The 25,565-nt window shown below is 34.3% G+C and overlaps 7 protein-coding genes and 1 non-coding gene across 13 annotated transcripts; 3 read left to right on the top strand and 5 right to left on the bottom strand.

The window, feature by feature from the left end:
* Positions 1-5,037: 5,037 nt before the first annotated feature.
* On the top strand, positions 5,038-8,759 carry MEE62 (Leucine-rich repeat protein kinase family protein). Of its 2 annotated transcripts, none has more exons than NM_123948.5 (2): positions 5,038-6,687; positions 7,895-8,759. In NM_123948.5, the coding sequence occupies exons 1-2, from the start codon at positions 5,307-5,309 to the stop codon at positions 8,512-8,514; spliced, it is 2,001 nt and encodes a 666-aa protein (NP_199392.1). In that variant the 5' UTR covers positions 5,038-5,306; the 3' UTR covers positions 8,515-8,759. The 2 variants fall into 2 exon arrangements, with proteins under 2 accessions (NP_199392.1, NP_001332015.1); NM_001344640.1 differs by having other exon boundaries at positions 7,456-8,759.
* A 1,508-nt stretch (positions 8,760-10,267) lies between these two features.
* Positions 10,268-11,978, bottom strand: AT5G45790 (Ubiquitin carboxyl-terminal hydrolase family protein; the record flags this gene model as incomplete). Of its 2 annotated transcripts, NM_123947.2 has the most annotated exons (2): positions 11,744-11,978; positions 10,615-11,616 (listed from the first exon to the last, which is right to left on the bottom strand). In NM_123947.2, exons 1-2 carry the CDS (start codon positions 11,804-11,806, stop codon positions 10,615-10,617), a joined length of 1,065 nt encoding a protein of 354 aa, NP_199391.2. In that variant the 5' UTR covers positions 11,807-11,978. The 2 variants fall into 2 exon arrangements, with proteins under 2 accessions (NP_001190477.1, NP_199391.2); NM_001203548.2 differs by having other exon boundaries at positions 10,268-11,978.
* A 2,394-nt stretch (positions 11,979-14,372) lies between these two features.
* AT5G45780 (Leucine-rich repeat protein kinase family protein) lies at positions 14,373-17,481 on the top strand. 2 transcript variants are annotated; one of them, NM_123946.4, is made up of 11 exons: positions 14,373-14,771; positions 14,849-14,981; positions 15,067-15,138; positions 15,221-15,364; positions 15,439-15,510; positions 15,610-15,669; positions 15,748-15,821; positions 15,903-16,049; positions 16,140-16,478; positions 16,560-16,951; positions 17,040-17,481. In NM_123946.4, exons 1-11 carry the CDS (start codon positions 14,654-14,656, stop codon positions 17,331-17,333), a joined length of 1,845 nt encoding a protein of 614 aa, NP_199390.2. In that variant the 5' UTR covers positions 14,373-14,653; the 3' UTR covers positions 17,334-17,481. The 2 variants fall into 2 exon arrangements, with proteins under 2 accessions (NP_199390.2, NP_001332550.1); NM_001344639.1 differs by having other exon boundaries at positions 14,436-14,981; positions 17,040-17,467.
* Positions 17,482-17,696: 215 nt separating this feature from the next.
* On the top strand, positions 17,697-19,287 carry AT5G45775 (Ribosomal L5P family protein). Of its 2 annotated transcripts, NM_123945.4 has the most exons (5): positions 17,697-17,785; positions 17,875-17,982; positions 18,078-18,120; positions 18,208-18,403; positions 18,800-19,287. In NM_123945.4, exons 1-5 carry the CDS (start codon positions 17,783-17,785, stop codon positions 18,996-18,998), a joined length of 549 nt encoding a protein of 182 aa, NP_568649.2. In that variant the 5' UTR covers positions 17,697-17,782; the 3' UTR covers positions 18,999-19,287. The 2 variants fall into 2 exon arrangements, with proteins under 2 accessions (NP_568649.2, NP_851137.1); NM_180806.1 differs by lacking the exon at positions 17,697-17,785 and having other exon boundaries at positions 17,809-17,982; positions 18,800-19,214.
* Positions 19,288-19,357: 70 nt separating this feature from the next.
* RLP55 (receptor like protein 55) lies at positions 19,358-20,946 on the bottom strand. Its single transcript, NM_123944.3, has one exon. It carries the CDS (start codon positions 20,709-20,711, stop codon positions 19,434-19,436), a length of 1,278 nt encoding a protein of 425 aa, NP_199389.1. The 5' UTR covers positions 20,712-20,946; the 3' UTR covers positions 19,358-19,433.
* A 130-nt stretch (positions 20,947-21,076) lies between these two features.
* On the bottom strand, positions 21,077-23,246 carry AT5G45760 (Transducin/WD40 repeat-like superfamily protein). 2 transcript variants are annotated; one of them, NM_123943.2, is made up of 10 exons: positions 23,051-23,246; positions 22,852-22,948; positions 22,700-22,761; positions 22,548-22,610; positions 22,403-22,462; positions 22,244-22,300; positions 22,105-22,147; positions 21,957-22,034; positions 21,444-21,868; positions 21,077-21,363 (listed from the first exon to the last, which is right to left on the bottom strand). In NM_123943.2, exons 1-10 carry the CDS (start codon positions 23,156-23,158, stop codon positions 21,274-21,276), a joined length of 1,083 nt encoding a protein of 360 aa, NP_568648.1. In that variant the 5' UTR covers positions 23,159-23,246; the 3' UTR covers positions 21,077-21,273. The 2 variants fall into 2 exon arrangements, with proteins under 2 accessions (NP_568648.1, NP_974892.1); NM_203163.1 differs by lacking the exon at positions 21,957-22,034 and having other exon boundaries at positions 21,084-21,363; positions 23,051-23,168.
* An 87-nt stretch (positions 23,247-23,333) lies between these two features.
* Positions 23,334-25,219, bottom strand: RABA1c (RAB GTPase homolog A1C). Its single transcript, NM_123942.2, has 2 exons — positions 24,741-25,219; positions 23,334-24,069 (listed from the first exon to the last, which is right to left on the bottom strand). The coding sequence occupies exons 1-2, from the start codon at positions 24,959-24,961 to the stop codon at positions 23,640-23,642; spliced, it is 651 nt and encodes a 216-aa protein (NP_199387.1). The 5' UTR covers positions 24,962-25,219; the 3' UTR covers positions 23,334-23,639.
* Positions 25,220-25,362: 143 nt separating this feature from the next.
* AT5G45745 lies at positions 25,363-25,434 on the bottom strand. The gene has a single exon. It is a non-coding gene; the product is annotated as a tRNA-Gly (tRNA).
* Between the last annotated feature and the right edge of the window lie 131 nt (positions 25,435-25,565).

Here is a 25,565-nt window from a genome sequence, read left to right as displayed (position 1 = left end):
TATGAAAGAGTAAGAAACGAAAATGATCACATCTTGGCATTATAGAATATTCAATTACAATCGTAAATGTCATTATCATCGTAATGTCAACATTGATCCTTCGATAATATACTACATATTAAGAAAGTATAGAGCTTTAAAAGTTTACACCACATAACTGATATATTAGTAGATTAGTAGACACGTACTTAATTCTAGCACATGACTAATTCCAAAATTGAAGTATCACCTAATTAGAAAACTCAACAATATTGTATGTAATTTCTTCACATTTTGACGTTTTCGAAATATGATTACAAATCATTCACAATCTGTTTTGCATGAAATCATAAAATTAATAAAATAATATACATAAATTTTATTTTCATTCCTTTTTGGTGTTTATTTGTCTTGAGTTACTAACTTACTAGTCAGGTCAAATTACAGTTTTTCATTAATTGTTTTTTTAATTAGAAAACCAAATTGTAAGTCAAAGGTTTACATATAAGCAAAGTGACATAATGGTCGGTGAAGATTTAAGCAAAGTGACATAATGAAAAGTTTCCACTTGTCGTGAAATTGAAATGATTTGCTGTATTAGTGTATTTGATAGATTACCCAACCCAACTAACAAATCTTATTGATAATATTTTATTTTATTTTTGATAATATTTGAATATTGAGAGTGTTACGAAATACGAATATTCAAACTCTTAAGGTTTTTTAGACGTACATATTGATAATAACGTGCACGTATCAGGTCACACATGTAGTTGGTGAATTAACCTCTTTTGACAGGTGTGAAGTAGAGCAATTTACTCAATTCTTTCTTCTTTGTTGACAAAATTATCCATGTGAACTGTTTCTCCAAACAGATTGTTAAAATTTGTCACCAAAAATAGGTCATGTAAACAGAGAGATTTAGTCAATTGGGCTGGATTGTATTTTCTCTTTTTAGACTGGGCTTGCCAAAAAAAGAGAGATTTAGGTCCATACCTAATCATGGACCAGCAAAATGGACTGGAATTTAACTCTATAATTGGCCTGAAAGTCCAAAATGAATGAATTTCGGCCTAAAAATTGTTTTTATCTATAACAATTTATCTATTGCAAAATTGAGATTTTTGCTCTATTAAAACTTAAAATGTACATCTTTACCTTAATCAGATGACTCCGGATTCAAAACTTGATTGATTTTACAAGTTGATACAACATATCAAATTATAGTTGCGCCATTGTAAAACATAACTTATATAGTCCGGTCAGTTCAGTCAATGGTTTAATTATAAATAAAGAAGTATTATTTTGTTAGCCAAAATAAAAAAATAAAATACTGACAATCTAGTTCCTCCTTAAAAACCGTCTTTCTAATTTTCTTAAAAGAAAACAGTTTGCAATTTCTTAACGTGATTGTTTATATTGAGGATAATAATCAAGTGTTGGAAGATTAATGAGAATGATTCAGTTTGAGTCGCTCTCATCGATCTCCCAACATCAAGTTAGGTAGTACGGAAATTGCATAAATTTCTTTTACGTTGCCCACAATTCACATACATATACAATTAGTTTAAATTTTGATTATCACATAGAGGCAACGCTGATACAAATGATCATCATGTCAAAGATCCAGCAGTAACATAAGAATAACCCAATAACATTAAAATAGAACAAAGAGATCGCACACACATATAAGCAAGCACATGGACCAACAATGTTGGTGTGAGTGGTTAAAATGATAAAATAAAGAATGTGGATTAACTTTTAGGTTGGGTTGCTCAAGGAGAATGTGAATGTGTTAGATACTTTGTGGAATATTAGTTGGCATTCTATGGATCTTTTTGTCTTGGGATTTAGTGGATTTGTTTGGAATTTCCCAAGATCATAATTTTCTTCATTTTAAATTAGTTGTTATGACAAGGTATTTTTAATATACAGTAAAACCATTTTGTTCTTCCATTTCCAAGCTTATTTAATACAACCCATTTGCAGCACATTACTTTCACAATAATTACGTGTTGTTAGACTTAAATATTTACACCATGATGTTCTAATTGTGAAAGTTTTTAGGAAATTCAATGCTTTACTAATGGAAAACAAAAATTGGATGGATCAGAAATAAAACCGTTTATATATAAGTGAATTGAATTTTGGAGAATTTAAATCCTGCCATCACGACAAGAAAAAATGGCCGAAGTATACGTACATCAATCATTTTGCGTTTTCACAAACACATTGTTGCAATATGTAAAAGATGAGAAAATGACTTGCTAGTTCTTATTTAATAACTTAACTTAATAGTGTTGGTCGAGTTCAATTTTTAGACATCATGAAATTTATATGTAATTAATACACAAATGTCTTGACGTAATCTAGACTTTTGTTGTAGGAGATCTAATACCAAAAGAACTTTTTTTGTTTGTCAACTAAACACCAATATCATAACAATGAAATATAAACAGGAATATGGGGGTTATTATATGTTTTTCTTAGACAACTACAAGCACAATCAACCGCATGCATTTGGATATATATTTTGACTAAAACTCTTAAAAGTTTAAGTAATTTAACTAAAGAATTATGTAACCACCAGTTTTCAATTTTGAGTGGTGAAATTGTTTTCCGGTGGTTATCAAGTCATCCAATCTACAAGTTTTATTAATTTTTTTGTATGGAAAACAATTTAAGTTTCTAAAGATGTAATAATTTTGAAAACCCGGTTTTTTGCATATTTTGGATATAAGATTTAAGTCTAAACTTCGAGTTTATGTATTAAAAACAATAAATAATGTCTTGATAAAATATGCTTCCACATAATCCGATCCAACCGATCTCCTTGGTGGATGTACCATATACTCCGGCGTATATTTAGACACTGGCTTATGTCCATTAATACATTAAACTATAGTCTTTCTCCGGCGGACATTTCTTTAATTCATTAAATTTGCAAATGTTTGAATCTTTCAAAATAGTAACACACTAACACCCCAAATAGAGTTTAATATTCATATCATTCAACGCAACTTTGAATTTTCGTGGTTTCTCATGGGAATGTTTTGGACATCTATATAACTACATACTTATCAATATAATCAAGCTTTACGCAGCTAATGTAATTAAAAAGTTAGTCCTAATGAAATAATGTAATAAAAAAGTTAATCCTATTGAAATAAGTTAAATGTAAATTTTGATATTCAATAACCGAAATGTTAGATCAAAACAGTAGACTCGAATAAATCTTTTTATTCAAAAAGTACACTGTTGTTTTGTTTGATTCAACTACACCATTATTTACTTTTCAACCAACCCCATCAACAAATAACCGATGGTAATAAATATAAGCATTTACTACAAGACATACGTAAATTTTTTAAAACACGTTTTATTTATAATTTAAGGATATGCAAAATTACACCTAGGATACAACATCGAATGAAAATAGATAATTTAATAAATTTTGTTAAAAGATAGGGTCCACGTTTCTATTTCGCATCATCTGCATCAAACTACCACACAAAGTCATCGCACCAACCATATACCTCTTTGCTTACTTCACTTGAGTTTCAAACCCATAAACAACAACAACAGAAAATATATACTGCCAATTAAAGTAGCATTTTCATCTCCATCGTAATGTTATAAATACACAAATTGTTGCATATATATGACAACGTTGATATTCATCTGTATTTTGATTTTTGCACTTTAATATCACATGCAATTATTTTCAGAAAAAAATATCACATGCAATCCTAAAATAGTGTCATATTAAGAATTTAGTTAATCCAATATAATGATTCTTTGTTGATAAATGTTTTTAGTTAATTTCTCTTATATACTGTTTCTTTACTTGTATTATGGTTTGAATGTGACTGAAGTTTTAAACACGTCTCTTGTATATAATGACAAGCTAGTAGTCTTACCTCAAACTGTAAATCAATTTCCACAGTTTACACCGATTTTTTTTTTTCATTTTCATACTAATGGACAATTATATAGTACTAGTAGTATAATGATTGATGCATGTCTTTCGTAATATTAGACTAAATTCAATATATTGCCTATCTGAGATTATCCTTTTTTGAAGTATACAGATTGTCCATGATTGAAAAAAAAGGAATTGCATGATTTATCTTTTGATTTATTGGATACCAATCATGTACTTATCATCATTATCTTTACGAGGTACTTTTTTCTTTGCCTCTCTTTTCTTTTGAAAAAGTGAAAAGTAAGAAATATAAATACTAAAGAAAAATAGTTTATCAATTATCCGAATCACTAAAATTAGTTGATTCACTAAGTTTAATCTTATATAATCTGAATATATATATATATATATATATATATTTCTTTGTTTTGATGCATATAGTGTCAATTTATCACAAAGTAAATTAATTCAATGAGTTCAAATAATTAAAATTGTTTATTTCCTATATAAACTTTAGTTATAACTTTCACTTTTACAAAAGAAAAATAAAAAGTACCGTATAAAGATAATGATGATAATAAAACATGATTACAGAATCCTATTTTCCTAAAGATAGATGATTCAGTGAAGTTCTTTTATATATTTCTACAGCTAATGTTCATGCATTAATTTTGATATTGGTGTTTACTGTTTACAATAGTGGAATTCGACGATATAGGTTATAAATGGATGTTGCGGTTACTGCGAACTAATTTATCAGCGGTTTAATCTACTTTATTTTTAAGATGGACAATAAACATAAACCGTTGTTGATTCAAATTATTTCAATATAAAAATATCTATGATTAGTCTATTTGTAATCATTTGAATCCGTAGAATAAATGAATAGTGGAAATCTTTTCACTTCAATAGTTGATCAAAAGTTTATTAATATTTATTGCTGTAAAAACAATCCCAATTAATATCTTTTAGTAAAGATGCAATTAAAAAAAAATTGATTGCTATTTTGAGTAATGCGATATAGACAAAAAATAAATTGTTAAATATATTTTAAAGGCATAAGTATATTTTGTATTTTTGAAATCTTACATAACTAATTTAAAGAAGAGAGAATTTGTCTTAGTAAAATATTATTTGCCATCACTTCACTAGATTTAATCGAGCTACAAGTTTACAACAATTTGACTTTTAGTTTTTGCATCATAATCCACGTCATCGTTGGCATATTATCAACCGTATGTAATGTATCTCCCCCTCTCTCTTCTCTCTTTTCTGATAAACCTCACCAGCTCCTCTCAAATTCTGCAACAACTAAACCCTCTCTCTCTCTCTCTCTATCTTTCTCTCTTCACCATTTCTTTATCTTCCATGGAAGAACAGTCTTCAACAACAAACTAAAAACATGTTTCTAAAGTTGTTTCTTCTCTTATCTTTGGTCTCCTTCTCACACTCAGACTCTTCTTCCACAGTTTCTTGTCCTAACGGCACAGACTTCCATCAACTAACCACAGTTTTTCGTTACGTCTCCGGTTTCAACTCTTCCTGGTTCTCCTCAAACTGCTCCGCCGTTATCACTCACGTCGTTCTTCCGTCAAGAAAACTAAACGGCACCGTTTCTTGGAACCCTATACGTAATCTCACGCGCTTACGTGTTCTTGATCTCTCCAACAACTCTCTCGATGGTTCTCTTCCCACTTGGCTCTGGTCTATGCCAGGTCTTGTCTCCGTTAATCTCTCTCGGAACCGGTTTGGTGGCTCTATACGAGTGATTCCAGTTAATGGTTCGGTTTTGTCTGCGGTTAAGGAGTTGAATCTCTCGTTCAATCGGTTTAAACACGCGGTTAACTTTACCGGATTTACCAACCTCACAACTCTCGATCTTTCGCACAACAGTCTCGGTGTTTTGCCTCTTGGTTTGGGTTCTCTATCGGGTTTACGCCACCTTGATATATCCAGATGTAAAATCAATGGTAGTGTTAAACCGATTTCCGGTTTAAAGTCGTTGGATTACTTGGATTTATCGGAGAACTCAATGAACGGTTCGTTCCCGGTTGACTTTCCGAATCTCAACCATCTCCAATTCTTGAATTTATCTGCAAACCGGTTTTCCGGTTCGGTTGGATTTGACAAATACCGAAAATTCGGTAAATCAGCATTCTTACACGGCGGCGATTTCGTCTTCAACGATTCCAAAATCCCTTATCACCACCGTATCCACCGTCTACCACACCGGCATCCGCCACCAGTGCGTCAACGAAACGTTAAAACGCACCGTACAAATCACACTCCTTTGGTGATTGGCCTATCGTCTTCGTTAGGAGCTTTGATAATCGTAATCTTCGCTGCGGCTATAATTTTAATCCGCCGGAGAATGAAATCGGCGAGAACGAAATCGAGATGGGCGATTTCGAATCCTACACCGTTAGATTTCAAAATGGAGAAATCTGGACCGTTCGAATTCGGAACGGAGTCTGGTTCTTCATGGGTCGCCGATATAAAAGAGCCAACGGCGGCTCCGGTTGTGATGGCATCTAAGCCGTTGATGAATCTGACTTTCAAGGATCTGATTGTTGCCACGTCACATTTCGGAACGGAGTCCGTTATTTCTGACGGCACTTGTGGTCCACTTTACCGTGCCGTTTTACCAGGAGATCTCCACGTGGCAATTAAAGTGCTTGAGAGAATCAGAGACGTTGATCAAAACGACGCCGTTACTGCGTTCGAAGCTTTAACTCGGCTTAAACATCCAAATCTTTTGACTCTCTCCGGTTATTGCATCGCAGGTACTAAACTAATCTCTCCCAATATTTTTAATTTCGGTTTAGTTACGACCTAAAGTTTTGAAATTGACTTAAAAACCCCAATATAGGACATGCTTTGATTCGACTAAGTAGCAAATAAATTTTATGCTATAATGTATATATAACTTTGGATAAATATGTAGTTTTAGACAAAAAAAAAAAGGATAATATGTAGTAATGTAACAAAATATTTTCCGTTTTTTTAACCAAGTTACTAAACAAAGTAAATATCTCACAAGTTAAGTATATATCAAGCAAAAAAATAGAGAATAGTTAAGTTTTATTTTTCTAAACAAAGATAAACAAGATCATATAATTTTTTGTTGCTAATTATAATTAGTGGAATACGCTAATTTAGAACAAAAATATATCAAAGATTTGACTTCTTTTTTATGTAAAATATTTTTTTGATTGGGGTTGGAATAAATCAATAAAATAGTGGAGGCGTAGACGTCATTTAATGAATTTTTGTCTCTACTTTCACGGGTTTTTGGATAAACACATTAATGAGGCATTAAATGCTGAACGGTGTCGTATTCAATAGTAGTATCTTCGTATGCGTTGTAGTACAGACGAAAGAAGTCAGTTCTGTGATGATGGTACGTCACGTAAAAAAAATCTAATGGTTTTTGTGCCATGATTACAATTTTTTTATGAATTTTCGTGACCTTAACGTAAAAATGTATAATTATTCCAAAAAGTTTCTCAGAGAAATATGTGTGATAGTTTCTTACAATGACTTGTTTTTAGGGTTGTTTCATTTGGTGTTTTTGTTAGTGGACGACTGGGACGACTTTAAAATATGTGCAGACAAGTCACATCCTTTGCTTTGGGACTCGTAGAGATTATATATAGCTTGTCGGGTTTCAATAATCGTTTTTTCTTTACGTACATGCTAAATATGTTTTCTTTTTTACCTAATTATATTTACCATGTTTACCAATTACCATAATATGTTTTGCAGTATTAACTCTGTTTAAATAGTGAATTCGAAAGTTAATAGTCTAGCATCACTGTATTAATTTCAGTATTTAACTAAGATTTACAATTTACTGAATTTATTTGGTATGGGTGAATTAGGAAATGCAATATTAATTTACATATATAATTTAAAATATTCATACTTGTGACAAAAAATCAGTATTATATTTATTTGTTCGTAACCAATATTGCGGTTTATTATTTTTAGGAAAAGAGAAGCTTATATTATATGAATTTATGGCTAACGGAGATCTTCACCGATGGCTACACGAGCTCCCGGCGGGAGAAACCAACGTGGAAGATTGGAGTGCCGATACATGGGAGAGTCACGTCGGAGACTCATCACCGGAGAAAACAAATTGGCTAATACGTCACCGTATCGCCATAGGAGTTGCACGTGGTTTAGCCTATCTACACCACGTTGGTACTACTCATGGACACTTAGTCGCTACCAACATCCTCCTAACCGAAACCCTAGAGCCGCGTATCTCTGATTTCGGTATCAACAACATTGCGAGAACCGGAGATGATACTAATAAAAACAATGTAGAATTCGATGTGTATAGTTTCGGGGTGATTTTGTTTGAGTTATTAACCGGGAAGCAAGGGAGTGATGAGAATGTTAAATCCGTTCGCCGGTTGGTTAAGGAGAGAAGAGGAGAGGAAGCTCTTGACTCGAGATTGCGGTTAGCTGCTGGAGAATCGGTTAATGAGATGGTAGAGAGTCTTCGAATTGGTTACTTTTGCACGGCGGAGACGCCAGTGAAGCGACCAACAATGCAACAGGTCTTGGGTCTTCTTAAAGACATACGTACGGTTTCACGTTGAGTTAGGAAAAAGAAAGTTGGGTTTAAGATAAATCATGTGAGTATTAGATTCGGGTGTTGTTGTCGATTTGCGGTGTGTGAGATATATGCCCTTTTCTCAAAGTGCTTTGTAATTTTTTCCTCTCTAAAATTATAGAAAAATATTCTCAAAAATTGACAACTAATGCAATTGTTAATTTTCTTCAAACAAACGTTACACAAATTGTAAAAAGAATATTTCTAATTTAAAATTACATTAGAAAAAAGAACTAAAATTGTTATTGATAACTATTGGTTTTGCACCAGTGATAAGAACCTAAAAATCACTAACACGAGATTTTGATTATTGGTTTTTGACACTTTGAAATGACTGAACTCGAAAAGGATTAGAGTTTGGCATTGACACGTTAGTTGTAGTCTCAGTGAAATTAGAGTTTAGCGTTGACACGTCAGTCATAGTCCGAATTAAATCAGGGTTCGACAATGACTTATAAAAACGCATGGAGCGTTAACAAAGAATCCGAGATATCATATCCTCGCCGTTTACCAAAATGCATTGACGATATATTAGACTATCTACAAAAATTCACTAACGATATTATTTAAAATTATCCAAAGTTAACTTTTAGAGAATTTTTGATGATATAAATTTGTCCAGACATAATTCTACTTATTGGTTTTCTTTTCGCGAGCCGTACTACTCCGCGTTATAGAATAATGAGGGAAAAATGCTAAATAGGGGAAGACAAAACAAAGTGGGTAAGGTGGAAAAGTATTGGTAAGATACTGCTGAGAAGCTGGTGAGACCATATTGGTTTTTTTGTTTGTTTTTTCTACGATGCATACCTTATTGTAGTCCATGTATTATATTCGAATTCTAGCGAATAAGCTCACTTGACAATAAGTTGTAGTTTGTTTATTCGATTTAAATTAAATAAAAAATCATTTCTTTTATAATTGCAATCTATATACTTGTGAGATATTATTTTTGTCAGATTATAATACATGATTTTCACACTAGTACAAACTATTACGTTAAAAACGTCAATCAAAATACTACATATATTATACTCTCTTGATATTTATGCATCCTCTATACTCTCTTGGCTGCCTTCATTTTGTTTTGCCTGATCCATATTTTCTTTTCTTGTTTTCTCTTTGTTTTGTTATGAATTCCACTTTATTCCGTTTATAAACTTTTTATTTTTATAAAGAAAAATCATATTTTCGATGTGGATATTGTTCTTCTTATTCACCAAAAAGAGATAAACCAAAGTACTTAAAACCATTAACACTTTCGTCACGTCTATATCTTCACATCCTTTCATTCTCTTCTTGACTTTCTTCTTTTTTCACTTTTCTTTCTTTATTTGGTTAAAATTTGTCACTTTTTATATATAATAAAGAAAACATTTTATTTGATCTCTTCACCTTTTACTTTTTAGTTTTACTAGCTAAGTTAACATTCAAAACACTTTGATATCTGTTGCAATTGCCAGAAAAATAATAGTTCTAACTTCTAAAGCATTTTTGACAAAAACATTGTTAGGATATCTATACCAAGTTAGGATGTTTATGAGCCTACGTAAATACTGTTCTCTAGTTTCATGGGCCTTATTGGCTTTTAAGTTGTACAAAACCAATACATGGAGATTTGATGGAGGCCTGATAGTACGTTGGAGGATACTCTTAACTCTTCTCTCCTTCATCATCAACCAAATTGTTTGGAGCCCATTTTGTTAAACTTAAAATCTTAGTTTCAATTGTTGTTATTACTAAATTTGTTTATGACTTTTGAGAGTTTTCACATAAAGCCAAAATGAATTTCTAATGAAGTAATCTTCATCTTGTGTTCTTCTTCCTACTCGTAAATCAAAACCCACCAAATAGTTTCTTGTTTGCTACAGTTTCATCATAATTACACTTTTGGTCAAGGACATTGCTGATGACCTTCTAGTTCTAGAGGCAGCAGAGAGTTGTTTGTGCATGACAATATCATTCTTCATCCAAGAGGTTGTTCTTGCACTGCCAGATGAAGTTTCCTTTGCAGTAAACTCGGTGTTTGAGAAAACAACTTCAATCTGATACACTTTGGGACTTGAATGGGACTTTTGCACAAACTTCATTTCCCCAAAATTGGTAAGACCCAATCTCCATCTCTCCCTCCTTCCCAATCTTCATTAGAGCTAATCAAAACATCTCTACTCTTCTCTTCTCTATGAGTTTCATCTTCCCTTTGTAACAACATTCTCGAATAACGCGTTTTCAACAACACAAGATCAAGCATTTTCCTCCTCACATTGTATATCGGGTTCGGCTCAATCAAACACCCTTTGCTATAAGCTTCTCTTAGAAACAAAGTCTGACTACTTCCTTTCGTCGACACATAGAAAATCCCGGGATGTTTCAATATAACTTCCCTCACGTTTACTTCAATACCAAGATCCTTTCGAAAATGAGCTAATCTCTCAACTTCAACCATTTTCTCTACCGTTAAGCTCAGAAGCTCATGGATAACTGCAACAACACGCTTCTCGAATCGCTCTAACCCTCGAGAAATCTCCTTTCTATCATAAGGCTTCACATAAGGAACCCTTTGCCAATTCTTTAACTCTTCTCTAAACCCTTTCTCAATCTTGAACCCTGTAGGAAGATGAATAGGAAACGCGTAATTCGTCTCAAACTTACTTAACCATTTCTCTCTATATTCAACTTCTCTCCACTCCTCAACTTTTGCCACACACAAACTCTCATCATCTCTATCAACTAACTCTAAAGTCTCCAAATCAACTAACCTGAACTCTGAACTATACTTAGCTAAAATAGAATCTCGAAAATCCTCAGGCAAACCCAATTCCTTTCTAATCAACCTCAAAGCATGTACACGAAGAACACCGTGTTTCGACAACAACAACAACTTCTTTACCCTCTTCACAGCATCAACCTCACACTCTCTAACAACATTCTCTTCCTCATCAATCAATACCTTAAACTTCTCAGTAATCTTACAACAAAGATTCTTACTAAAAGGATGTGTAAAGATCTCAAAAGCATGAGGATACTTACCGATAAAAGCTCCAACATTTACATTCAAACCAACGAGATTCTTCCATCTAGACATAAGCTGCAAAGAAACAAAAGGACCACGCTTTTTGCTAGACATGAGTTTTGAAATCTCGAGGATGATGTTTAGTTTCCTAATCTGGGGAATGATTTTGTCTAATTGATGATCTCTTGTTCGATTCTCTAACCTTGTTTGTGCTGAATCTACAGGCTTTAACCATCTTCGTTGATTGTAGAAGTAAAGTGGGCATAAAAATGAAGACTTTGTTGGGTTTTGATGTGTCAAAGCTTCTCTAATGCTACTGTATCTCAAAGATTTTAGAGAATTCATATCTTTTTTACTGTGAATTTCGGGAAAAAGGAAACATTTTTCGAACATCGATCACCATTTTAGAGAGAAAGCGGCGGAGAGAGAGCGAGAACGACAAACGAGTTTAGAGAGGGTTCGGTTTTTAAGGCTGGTCGAACCAAACGGTTTTTACCTGAACCGAACCGAAATTTATCAAACCGAATTTGAATGGTATTTTGTTGACGTGGCATCAAATCATACATTATTATCGGGCGGCGAAGCTTAGGACTCTTGTTTAGGTATTTGCGTTAACTGATCAAATGATTCAAATTACATCTGCAAAACATTATTTATAGGTGTAGAAAACACTAGTTTAATCACTTCAATAATAATAATTCACTAGGAGAAAAAAGAAATTGCTTCTCTAATAATAAAATTGTTCAAATTATAATAATTTTAGTTTAATCTCCAAATCATTTACGTAACAACATGAGAGAGAGAGAGAGGAAGAGAGAAGAGAAGTGGGTACCGAGATAGATTCAAACACTTGATCTCAAGTTTCTGTGGTAACTCAACGATTTGGACGAGATGTGATCTAATGGTTAATTTAATTGCTCGAGTTATTATTCAATACACTTAACTATTAAATTAGTCAAAACATCTATAATTCCCTAAAGCGAAATCAAAAATATAAAACTTAACAAACAAGTTTAAAAGAAAAAAATTGTAATTTACTGTATAAAAAAATGTTTTATTTGATATTTAGAAAAAATAAATAATACAATATTTATTTTATTATTTAATTTTCATAAATGATTGAAAGATGCTAACACTATAAATTTAAAAATATCTTTTATTTTAATTACAAAACTAATATTTGTAAGTTTTGTTCAAATTATTTCATGCACCTACGAAAAATGGTGGATCCACGTGACTTTACAAAATAATATATGGTTCAAAATCTTTAAATATATGAAAAAACAATCACATTAGCAAAACATTAACTTAAAAATGATAAAAATACTATATGACAATATGACATGGACGAATTGTGTGCATACACAACCTAACCAATATTCAGAAAATAATTCTATATTTTTAATGATGTCGTAAGCAGTGGCTTTGGTGAATTATGCCATAGACCGTCTTTGCCACTTTGATACCATTTCGAATTTAGTTTGGATCATCTTATCGTTCACATTTTTGCTTTATGATATATTTGCGCTTTTATTACTATTTCATAGTATAATTTTACCCACATTCTAAATGATATGTATGAGAGATTTTACAATGATTTGAGATCAGTAGCAGAAATGCAAACATACTAACATAGGTAATATAAAAAACTCAAGAAAGCATTAGATCCAAGATCAATTATATCCAAACTCAAAACTAAAAAGACCAAGCTGTTTAAGACCAATACATAAGTAATTTAAACAAGAATTTGTAAAATTTACTCTACTGAATTACAAGGTAAATTATTTTAGTTAGTTTGTAATTCTACCGTTTGAAGAGGATAGTTGTTACGCACTTGCAAAAAAGGATACCTTTTACACACTTGCCAAAAACGTTGTGTATTGGGATACCGAAAATTATGGTATCTCAAAACACGTTGACCCCGTTACGATTAAGGCGGTTGGTGACCCTAATGAACTTTTTCTCGGTACCTTCAGTTACTTTGATTCTACCTATATCGACTCTACCTCAGTCATTTCAGGTAAAAAAATTTAATATTATATTTCTAGAAAAATGTTCTTTAATATTATACTTATAGAATCTTACGTGAGATGACTTTGGTGTGGATATTGTAGATGAAAAGCAAGCAAGTGACGTTATTATCAAATCAAAGATCATTTCTTGGGCGAAGGATAGTCCTGAAGTTGCAAATGAACTATTAATTGCAGGATATAAAGGGTATCGGTATGTACAAGACCTACTAAAAACTCAAGGACATAATGTTTTTTTGGGATAGATCTCTGAAAATTCGTCGCGGAATTATTTCATGTTAAAATGGTATGAGAATGGAAGCGATTAGCAGAGGAATGAGGACCATTAACACATGAAGGAATTATATGTCCTAATTGCAACGAAAAAGTGTAAAATGAGGCTAAACAAGATTTATGGAGAAAGGGTAAAATGACTAAATCAGCCGTGCATGAGCACATAAGCATTATATTGCATGTTTTAAGAGTCTTGAAGCTTGAAGACTTTGCTATTACTCGAAATGTTATCAAAAATTAATTAAAACTTGATAATTATTTTAGTCGCAAGATAATTATTTTTTGTTATTGTTACAAAAATCATCACCATTCAAATATTGTGTCACACCATTTATTCCATACTAACCCAACTTATTACTAACCCAATATCGTTCATACGAGCATTAGTCTTGAGCATTATTGACTTTTTCAATGGTGAAATAAAGATAAATCAAGCCGTTGATCGGAATACCATATCAGATTCAAGAGTGTGCTGTTGTACCATTGTTCTCGTAGAACCGATTACAGAGGATCTAATCTCACTAACACTGTCAAAAGTCAGATATAAAAACAAAAAAAAGTCTTACAGAACAGAAGACAAGGAAACAATCGTTTGACAACTTCGAGGATTTTCCCGCTTCCATTTGCTATAATCGTCAATTTCTTTATTTGTCTTCTTCTTCTTCTTCTTCATCTCGATTCAATTTAATGCCAAAAAAAACTTATCTTTTTAATGTATTTATAATGTTTCAAATGGTCTGCCCTAGAAGAAAGGGCATACAAATGATAACTAACATTGAAGTCTAGAGAATTCTTATACTTTTTCTACGATGGAGATTTCTTTGATGAAGTTTCTGTTTTTAGGAATCTGGGTTTATTATTACTCTGTTCTTGACTCTGTTTCTGCCATGGATAGTCTTTTATCTCCCAAGGGTGTTAACTATGAAGGTGAAAAAAGTATCAAAGATCTTTCTTTTATTGTGTAAAAAGGTTTTGACTTAATCCATATTTTTGGGTTATTGTAGTGGCTGCGTTAATGTCAGTGAAGAACAAGATGAAAGATGAGAAAGAGGTTTTGTCTGGTTGGGATATTAACTCTGTTGATCCTTGTACTTGGAACATGGTTGGTTGTTCTTCTGAAGGTTTTGTGGTTTCTCTGTGAGTATCTTTTGCACACCACTTGTTCGACTAAATGTCTCTGAGAAACGTTTCTTTGCTGAGTTTATTGAAATCTTTAATGCAGAGAGATGGCTAGTAAAGGATTATCAGGGATACTATCTACTAGTATTGGGGAATTAACTCATCTTCATACTTTGTGAGTTAAATGAATTTGTGGTTAATCTTGGAATTCAAGTATGTGTTGTTGTAACTAATGGGGTTACTTGTTATTATTGTAGGTTACTTCAGAATAATCAGTTAACTGGTCCGATTCCTTCTGAGTTAGGCCAACTCTCTGAGCTTGAAACGCTTGATTTATCGGGGAATCGGTTTAGTGGTGAAATCCCAGCTTCTTTAGGGTTCTTAACTCACTTAAACTACTTGTGAGTTTGATGCAAAGATTCTTGATTTACTTAATGTTGCAATTGTTATTTTCTTACAAGGTTAAGTCTTGTAGGCGGCTTAGCAGGAATCTTTTATCTGGGCAAGTCCCTCACCTCGTCGCTGGCCTCTCAGGTCTTTCTTTCTTGTATGTCTTACTCTACCTAACATTACAGCTCCAGGAAATTTCTATTTCGTATAATGTTTCTTAGACTAATGTTTTTTTATTTATGAAAAACTTGAATAGGGATCTATCTTTCAACAATCTAAGCGGACCAACTCCGAATATATCAGCAAAAGATTACAGGTAAGATATGCGAAAAATGCATGATTATTAGCCGTTGCAACTTATGTGAAAGCTTCTTGATAAACTTTTCTGTTTTAGGATTGTAGGAAATGCATTTCTTTGTGGTCCAGCTTCCCAAGAGCTTTGCTCAGATGCTACACCTGTGAGAAATGGTATGTTGCTTCGAAAATTCTTTGCAAAACTTTATTTAAAACATGGTTTCGTTTATTTAACTAGCTGCAATCGATCTGCAGCGACGGGTTTGTCTGAAAAGGACAATAGCAAACATCACAGCTTAGTGCTCTCTTTTGCATTTGGCATTGTTGTTGCCTTTATCATCTCCCTAATGTTTCTCTTCTTCTGGGTGCTTTGGCATCGATCACGTCTCTCAAGATCACACGGTACATATCTAATAGTCTCTCTCTGTCTGTCATATACAATATATGTCAAGACTTTGCTAAAATCTGCATTACTTTTTATGGATTTCTTAGTGCAGCAAGACTACGAATTTGAAATCGGCCATCTGAAAAGGTTCAGTTTTCGCGAAATACAAACCGCAACAAGCAATTTTAGTCCAAAGAACATTTTGGGACAAGGAGGGTTTGGGATGGTTTATAAAGGGTATCTCCCAAATGGAACTGTGGTGGCAGTTAAAAGATTGAAAGATCCGATTTATACAGGAGAAGTTCAGTTTCAAACCGAAGTAGAGATGATTGGCTTAGCTGTTCACCGTAACCTTTTACGCCTCTTTGGATTCTGTATGACCCCGGAAGAGAGAATGCTTGTGTATCCGTACATGCCAAATGGAAGCGTAGCTGATCGTCTGAGAGGTTTTCAATTAACACATTTCTTGTTTTGTTATTCTTTCGATATATAACGCGAAAAGTTCCTTATAAGATTACATGTTTCAGACAATTATGGAGAAAAGCCGTCTCTAGATTGGAATCGGAGGATAAGCATTGCACTCGGCGCAGCTCGAGGACTTGTTTACTTGCACGAGCAATGCAATCCAAAGATTATTCACAGAGACGTCAAAGCTGCAAATATTCTACTTGATGAGAGCTTTGAAGCAATAGTTGGCGATTTTGGTCTAGCAAAGCTTTTAGACCAGAGAGATTCACATGTCACTACCGCAGTCCGAGGAACCATTGGACACATCGCTCCCGAGTACCTTTCCACTGGACAGTCCTCAGAGAAAACCGATGTTTTCGGATTCGGAGTACTAATCCTTGAACTCATAACAGGTCATAAGATGATTGATCAAGGCAATGGTCAAGTTCGAAAAGGAATGATATTGAGCTGGGTAAGTAAAAAAATTCTATGAGTCATTTACTCAACTTAGACTGAACCCATAAGGACAAAACTTAAATCTAAACCATTGGTTTTTGTAGGTAAGGACATTGAAAGCAGAGAAGAGATTTGCAGAGATGGTGGACAGAGATTTGAAGGGAGAGTTTGATGATTTGGTGTTGGAGGAAGTAGTGGAATTGGCTTTGCTTTGTACACAGCCACATCCGAATCTAAGACCGAGGATGTCTCAAGTGTTGAAGGTACTAGAAGGTTTAGTGGAACAGTGTGAAGGAGGGTATGAAGCTAGAGCTCCAAGTGTCTCTAGGAACTACAGTAATGGTCATGAAGAGCAGTCCTTTATTATTGAAGCCATTGAGCTCTCTGGACCACGATGATAGACTTCATAGTGTCTTAACTAGTCTTCTTGATTTTGTTGTCATTGTCATGGCATTAACTGTAAAAATTTGTTTTCTCAATAACTCTTATTTATTCTGTTCTTCCAAAAATAAATGAAGATTTGCGTTTCCACAGTCTCATAAAAAATTATCTATCGTTAATTTTAAAACTCATACATAATAAAGTGATTCGGCGAATGAAAGACTATTTGCCTTATGTAACTAAGAAGGCCAAATATATGCTTAAGATTATGCTTTTCTTATGGGCTTTATAATATTGGCCCATTAAACCATTTTAATAAATCAAAGGGGTAATTTCGTCATTGCGTTAATTCAAGAAACCCTAAGTACCGACCCATATAAGTTCTCTCACTTTGCACTCGACGCAGTTTTGGGCTTTGCAAACTCTACACTGCTTCGTCTCTTAGCTCGACATTGATCTCCTTAAAATGGTATTTGTTTCGTTCGTCTCTGTAGATCGATTCAATGAAAATGTGTTTAGTTCAATGGGTTTATTTTTCGGCTTTGTTTTGTTTCTCAGGCGTCGGAGAAGAAGCTCTCGAACCCCATGAGGGACATTAAGGTTCAGAAACTTGTTCTCAACATTTCCGTTGGTGAGAGTGGTGATCGTCTCACTCGTGCCTCCAAGGTTCGATTTTGTTTGTAAAAATCTGACCTTTACGATTATCCATCATTGATTTAGTGATTTAGATTTGAATTATTGTTTTTGGTTATTTCGTATAGGTGTTGGAGCAGCTCAGTGGACAAACCCCTGTCTTCTCTAAGGGTATGTGAATTTGAAATCTTTCAGGGATTTAAGTTTGATTTTGTGTTGATCTTGATTCTGATGTATGTTGTGGTTTTTGTTATACAGCGAGGTACACTGTGAGGTCTTTTGGTATCAGGCGTAATGAGAAGATTGCGTGTTATGTGACTGTGAGAGGTGAGAAGGCAATGCAGCTTCTTGAGAGTGGTTTGAAAGTTAAGGAGTATGAGCTTCTTAGGAGGAACTTCAGTGACACTGGTTGCTTTGGATTTGGTATCCAAGAGCACATTGATCTTGGAATCAAGTAAGTTTTCTGTTTCTTTTGCGATGAAAGTTTCCTTGAATTAGTTACATTAATGGCTTTGTATAATGGTTTTGGTACTTGGATTCTTCATGTATCTGTATATGTTTAAAAGAATTTCAGTTGCATCTAAATGTCAAGTCTCTAAATTAGGGGTTTTGTGAGGTTTAGTCAGAATGCAGACTACTTTGGTTTTCGCTGAGTGTTATAGTTTTTGTGGAATTTTAAGTATGGATTGGATTAAAAATGAGCCCTTTACTAGTTTTTGGTTGAATGCTAGATTTGGGTCTAGTAAAAGATGAATGCTTTACTGTTTTTCAAGGGTGTTAGATTCGAAACTGATTAACTGGTTTATTTGAAATGTTTACTGTTCTCATGTGTTTTATTTTGTGTATATAGGTACGATCCTTCCACTGGTATCTACGGAATGGACTTTTACGTTGTCCTTGAACGCCCAGGATATCGTGTGGCTCGCCGCCGTAGATGCAAGACTCGTGTTGGTATTCAACACAGAGTAACCAAGGATGATGCAATGAAATGGTTCCAGGTCAAGTATGAAGGAGTTATCCTCAACAAGTCTCAGAACATCACTGGTTAAAAAGTGTTTTGATCTTTAAAGATTTTTGTTGATTCTAGCTTATTTTAAGTTGTTATCTTTGGATGTTAAAGAATTTCTTGTTGTAGTAAATCTTTTGACATCAGTTTGGTAGAATCTAAATCTTCCAAGAACCTTGGAGATATGTTTCTTATTTTATTCAATGTCATCATCAAAACTAAAATCAATCAAAAGCAGCTCCTTTGATTTCATTGTCCTTATAGATGAATATGTCTCTGGACTACACAGTCCCTAAACTAACCCTATGTTTTGAACAAATTTGTATAAATAAAACTAAAGATACTCATAACCACAATTCATAAATACACTCATAACCACAATTCATAAATACTAAAACAGGAGAAAATAAAATAAAACATTTAGAAGGAGAGAAGGGTGAATACACAACCAATACAAAATTACTACGTCCCAGACTTCTCAAATCAAACGACACCTTTTAGCGAGATAAAAGAGGAAGAGGATTAAGAACACAAGCGAGAAAAGACCAATGCCGAGACCAAACAGAGTCTTGTTGGAACCTTTGTGTTCTTCTTCTTCTTCTTCCTTCGTCTTCAGATTCTCCGTCTTCTCCTCATTGCCTCCTTCAACGTCGTAATCGTTTTCTCCTGACAAAGATTCCTCCTTTTGCGACGGAGACCATAAAGGAAAACCGTATTTATCACACGGAGCAAGACCCTCCAATTTCAAGTTCGAGGAGAGAACAGTTTTGTTATAACAGAGCTCACTGTTCCTTCCAATTTCGAAAAAGTTGAGATTTTTGATGAAGCTTTCGTTGAATGGTAAAACTCCATGGAAGGAGTTATCAGCGAGATTCAAGTGTTTGAGGTTCTTCATCTCGGAGAAGAAACTTGGAACGGTTCCGTTTAGTTGATTCATACTTAGATCCAAATGTGTAAGTTCAGAGATAGATGAGAGTGAATTTGGGATTGTTCCTGATAGTTTGTTTGAAGCTAAAGATAAGTTTTTTAGAAAAGTTAAGCTTTTGATTTTGTTTGGTATTTGGCCAGAGAGAGAGTTATGAGATAAGTTTAAGGACTTGAGGTTTTTGAGACGAGTAATGGAAATGCGTATTGAGCCTTTGAGTGAGTTGTTTGATAAATCTATGTATCTGAGATTTGAGTGGAAAGATTTAGGGATAAGGCCAGTGAGATTTGAGTTTGAGATAGTGAGGGAAGTGAGTTTATGCATGTTTCCGAGGATGACATAAAGACGACGAGAGGTTTGGATTGGGGTTGAGGAAATGTAGAGGGTTTTGAGGTTTTTGAGACGAGCGAGGAAGAGGCCGGAGAGTTTGGTACGGTTGTTTTGGAGGAAGGAGGAGACGGCGGAGAAGGAGTGGAGGGAGATTGGGAGGTGGTATGGAGGAGAGAGTGAAGGGCAGTTAGTGAAAGAGAGGGAGATGAGAGATTTTGAGAGTGGTTTGAGTGTTTTGGAGGGGAGAGATAGAGTGGAGGAGCAGTTTGTGAAGGAGATTGAGGTGATGTGGCGGTAAGGAGAAGCGTCGTCGCAAGTTATGGACGAGGAGGAGGATTGGTTGTTGTTGTTGTTGCAGGGATCATTAGTTGGTGTAGAGATGTTGAGTGATTGGAGAGCTTTGAGCTGTTTTGGGTTTAGTGGATAGGAGGAGACGGTGGTTAAGAGAAGTGGGAGGAGGAGGAGGAGGAGCAATGGCGGTTGTGGTTGCTGCGGTTTCATAGTGGACAGAAGAGGAATGTTGGAAAGATTGGAATTTGAAAGAAGGGTCTTGTGAGTTTGTCACAGTTTAGAGACTTCTTTACTCTTAAAGAGGGAAGTGTTTGATTTGTTATTTTTCCCCAGTCTCTTAATTTTCTAAGTCTCCGTAGTATCCAAATAGAAATTACTTGTTGCTCTGAGTTGAGATTGTTAGAATGGTAGGTTATTTTTTGTTATGATTATAACATAATTTATTGAAAAATAAATTGGATTTCAACTTCGTAACAAAATCTTAATTGTGTAAATGGGACAAGAAGAAAAATCTGAAAGGGAGAAGTTAAATACACAAAAGTATAGAACAAACAAATAGTACGTAATGAAGTTGATGATAGTAAAAGAATTTAACAATTCAATAATTAAATGTAATCATTCTTTATAATTTGGTTATCAAACAAAAAAATAAACTAACTTGTAGATCAAGCAACCATTCTAATGTCAAAAATAAAAATGAATCTCTTAGACTAATAACAATGTCAAAAAGGATGAAGCTTTTAGACTATTTTTATGGACCCATCAGGCCTATTTAAGAGATTGAGTAAACCTTAACTACTCTTGTTGTGTCACACACTACAAGATTCTCAGAATCAGATTGATTCGTGCAAAGCCAATTCACCTGTTTAAGAAACACCAACAAATGTTCAGAATCAGACAAAAGAGAAAAGAGCAAAAAGAACAATGTGAGCTTTTAGTTACCTTCTTGCTTAGGTTAATATTCAAATGGAGGAGATCACTGTTATTGTTGTTGTTGTTTGGATCAAGACATTTAAAGCAATCCCAGATTTTGACTGTTTTATCATTACCACCAGAGATTAAGAATCTACCTTTCTCCTGAAACAGAGAAAAGGCTACACAAGAAACAGCAGAATTGTGTCCACCAACAGAGTAGTCTAAACAAACCCTTTTGACCACATTGTTGCTGCTGCTGCTGCTACTTCCTTTTGATGATGTTCCTTTTCGGGAAAGTTCTGATTCGATATTGATCAAATTGACAATTCCATCACCTCTAGCAACCGCACATATCTTGTCTAACTTATCAACCATGTCCATTTCCGGTATTGCTATTGAGTGAACAAACGCAGGGTTTAGGCATTGTCCCGAGTTATTATTTGTATCAGATCCTGAAAGATTACAGAAATGACTTGCAAAATCAGATTTGTTGCATATATATATGGCTAAAGAAACCAGAATTAGTGGCATAGTCTTTACCAAAGTCTATAATCTTTTGCGAGCGACCTTTTGAGAAATCCCATAAAACAAGCTTTGAATCAAGTCCACCAGTTATAACTGAAAGAAATTAGACACTTTAGAAGAGATGTGTATATATAATAACAAATCACAATAAGATATTAGTTACCTTCCCAAGGTCTCCATGGAATGAATTGTACAGAACTACATATCTTATATGTCTCATTAAGGTGTTGATTTGAGACATTTTTTCGAGGCTAGTAGAGTTTCATAGACGAGAATGGGTAAAAAAAACGAAGTAAGGATACACTTGTGTGACCAGCTCTAAGGGTTTTATAAAGGCATTTCTGACCAAGGTCGATGATCTGTGTACAAGCAAACTAATCAAACCGAGAACCGTCCCACCAAAATTCATGTTTATGTAATCTTTAAGAGTTTTAAGTATTAAGAACAACTATTGAGTGTACCTTAACATCGCCGGAATCATCTGCAGAAGCAAGAAAAGACGACCTTCCGTTACATACTACCTTTAACAAATCAAAAGATGTCAACATCAATGTCATAGGTAAATATGATAACTTTTTCGAAAAGTCGAGTTTTTAGTATCTCTACCTGGTTAACTTCATCTTTGTTGTAATTGTAACTCTCTAATGGCTTCCAAGAAGTAGCACTTAGCTATGAAATTGCATAAAGAGAGAAGCTTTAAAACTAAGTGAAGGATATGGTTATAGTTAGTTAATCAAAGTTTGAACATTTTAAATTACCGTATGAACATCGAAAGACTTGATTTCGTTTCCACAAGAAGCATAGAGAATGTTCTCATTACCTGAAAAATCAAATAAAAGTTATCACCAAATTGCAACAAAGAGAAGAAATTGAAAGAGAGAGAAACAGACAAAACACAAAGAGACAAAACCTGTCTTGAAACAAAGAGATGAAACTGGTTCTGTTCCAACATCGATGATGAATTGAACATCTTTACATCGCAAATCAAACCAGCAAATGCAACCATCCTATAATCGTATGATCGGAAAACTATGAATCTTGCGAAGTAACTACAATAACGAAACCTAAATTCATCGGAAAAAAGAGGTTTGAATTAGAGATTAAGAAACCTCGCCGGAAGTGAGAACAATTCCAGGCCGGTCACGAGAAGCTATACAACAAGTGGCAGTTGATTTGTGGCCTCTCAGCTTCCTTGGCTCTTCCATTGCCGTAGCCATAACTGTGAGTGAGAGTTTCTCCGGCGATTGCTCAGTTTCAAGCTCTAAATTGAGCTAAAAAAGGCTAACCGAAACAAACCAAAACTAAACCGGATATTTTGGTAATCCTTCGGTTTTGTACCAAAAAAATCGAAACAACAAAATTCCAACCTAACAGAAATCGATTTTAGTACCACTTAACCAAAATGAACCGATACGGTGAAACGAAATCAAACCGAAAATTATGTTCAACCAAACTGAAATCATCAAAGGCAGAAACTATTTTTATCTTTTCTTTTCAACAATTCTATTGTTTGAGATAAATATAATTTAGGGTTCTGAAAATTTGACATAGCATTTTCAAACAATAACATTGATAGATCAGATAAATAACAGAAATACACCAAATGGGCATTACTCAACCTAAAAGCAATCTTCATATTCGATAGAACCGTTAACAAAAACCGATCCTTAGGTTGTTAACAATAATTCTACTCTCTGATTAGTTCGAGCAGCATCCACCTTTCTTCACAGCTGAAACATCTTTACCGATATCGATCTTGTCTCCTTTCGATGGAACATTAGCGGATTCGCTCGCAGCTTCCATCGCCTTCTTGCTCACAATGTGGTGAATCTGAGTGAGGACTTCGGCGAAAGCGTTCTCAACATTGGTGGCTTCGAGAGCCGAGGTTTCCATGAAGTAGAGAGATTCTTTCTCGGCGAATGACTTAGCATCTTCAGTCTGAACAGCCACGAGATGGCGAAGGTCAGATTTGTTGCCCACGAGCATGACTACAATGTTTGGATCAGTGTGGTTTCTGAGTTCTTTCAGCCAAGTCTCAACGTTTTCAAATGTTGAGTGTCGGGTTACATCGTAGACAAGAAGCGCTCCAACAGCTCCTCGGTAATACGCACTAGTGATGGCTCGGTACCTATTGAAACAAAGTCAACGAAACAGAGAATTAAGTTAACCGAAACATCAGGAACACAAAAAAGGCAAGAAGCTTTACAGTTTCGAATTCAGACTATGCACGCTTTACAAAACTGATCAGAGAAATGGAGAATAGCAAATCATACAAAGCAAGAAGCTTTTCAATTTTGAAATTAAGACCAAGTAAAAGCTTCAAATGAAAGTTTAAGAATCCAACTAAAACCAATCAAGCTCTCTTACATAAATAAACTAAGCAAAAACAACAGAAGAAATCGATAATGATTGAAGAATCTTAGGTGAAATCTGAGAAAGAAGAGCTAAGAATCGTAGAAATGAAGTTACTGAAACCAATCAAGCTCTCTCACATAAACCTAAAATAGCAAAAACAACAGAAGAAATTTGATAAAGCTGATAACTTTATAATCATAATCATAGGATTCTCCTATCTTACACAAAACCCAAGTTGTCAAAATCACATACTAATCCAGATCTCTTCTTATAAAAGTGATCAATACCAATGGATCTAAATCAATTGATACAGATCTAACCTAAGCTGAAAATTTACTGTCTTTGGCAACCAAACAAAACCATAAACCCCAAAACTTCAATCAAAATGTTCTAATATAAGAAACCAGATCGAGAAATGAACAATGTGGTTGAAAAAGATGAGACCTTTCTTGACCAGCAGTATCCCAAATCTGAGCTTTGATGACTTTATCATCAACATTCAAACTCCGAGTCGCGAACTCGACCCCGATCGTGGATTTTGACTCGAGACTAAACTCGTTCTTCGTGAATCGTGAAAGCAAATTGGATTTGCCCACACCTGAATCACCTATCAGAACAACCTTGAATAGGTAATCGTATTCATCATCTGCTCTGTAACCCGCCATTGATTCTCTCCTTCAAAGCTTTTAACTTTACTCCTTCAGATTCGAGAAAACAAAACAAAGAGAGAGATAAAAATGGGTCCTTCTTTTCAAAATGAAAAACCCAAATGAGATTTGAAACTTGTTGCTCTTTTTTCCTTAGATTTTGTTTTGAAAATTTTTTCGATTTCAACAGAGAAAGACGCGGAATTGGAAAATATCAAACGAGAAAGACAAAGGACTTGTGTACTGTCTTTATCACAAAGAAATCTAACATTTGTGTGGCCAAATTTACTAAACTGCCCTGTTAACGCGTTCTGATCTATTACCTTGCTCGCTTCGATAAAGACGAGGACGTATTCGTCAATTCACATTTGTCTTTATCTTTTATGTTTTTCTAAACTGATTAAAATGATAAAAAAGAATGCGTCTGCCGGGAGTCGAACCCGGGTCTATTGCTTGGAAGGCAATTATCCTAACCGTTGGACTACAGACGCTGACGATTAATTCAAACAGATATAATATACTAATCCAGAATAATATGACGTGGCAAGTAAAGTGACTATAAATAAAATCGGGGAGATCTGTTTTCACTTTCTTCTCTCTAACAAACTAAGGCCTTGAATGG

The sequence above is a fragment of the Arabidopsis thaliana genome, chromosome 5 (assembly GCF_000001735.4).
Source record: "Arabidopsis thaliana chromosome 5, partial sequence".
NCBI classification, from domain to species: Eukaryota; Viridiplantae; Streptophyta; class Magnoliopsida; order Brassicales; family Brassicaceae; genus Arabidopsis; species Arabidopsis thaliana.
Note: the sequence above shows the minus strand (reverse complement) of the source record. Positions and strands in the feature narration are given on the sequence as shown.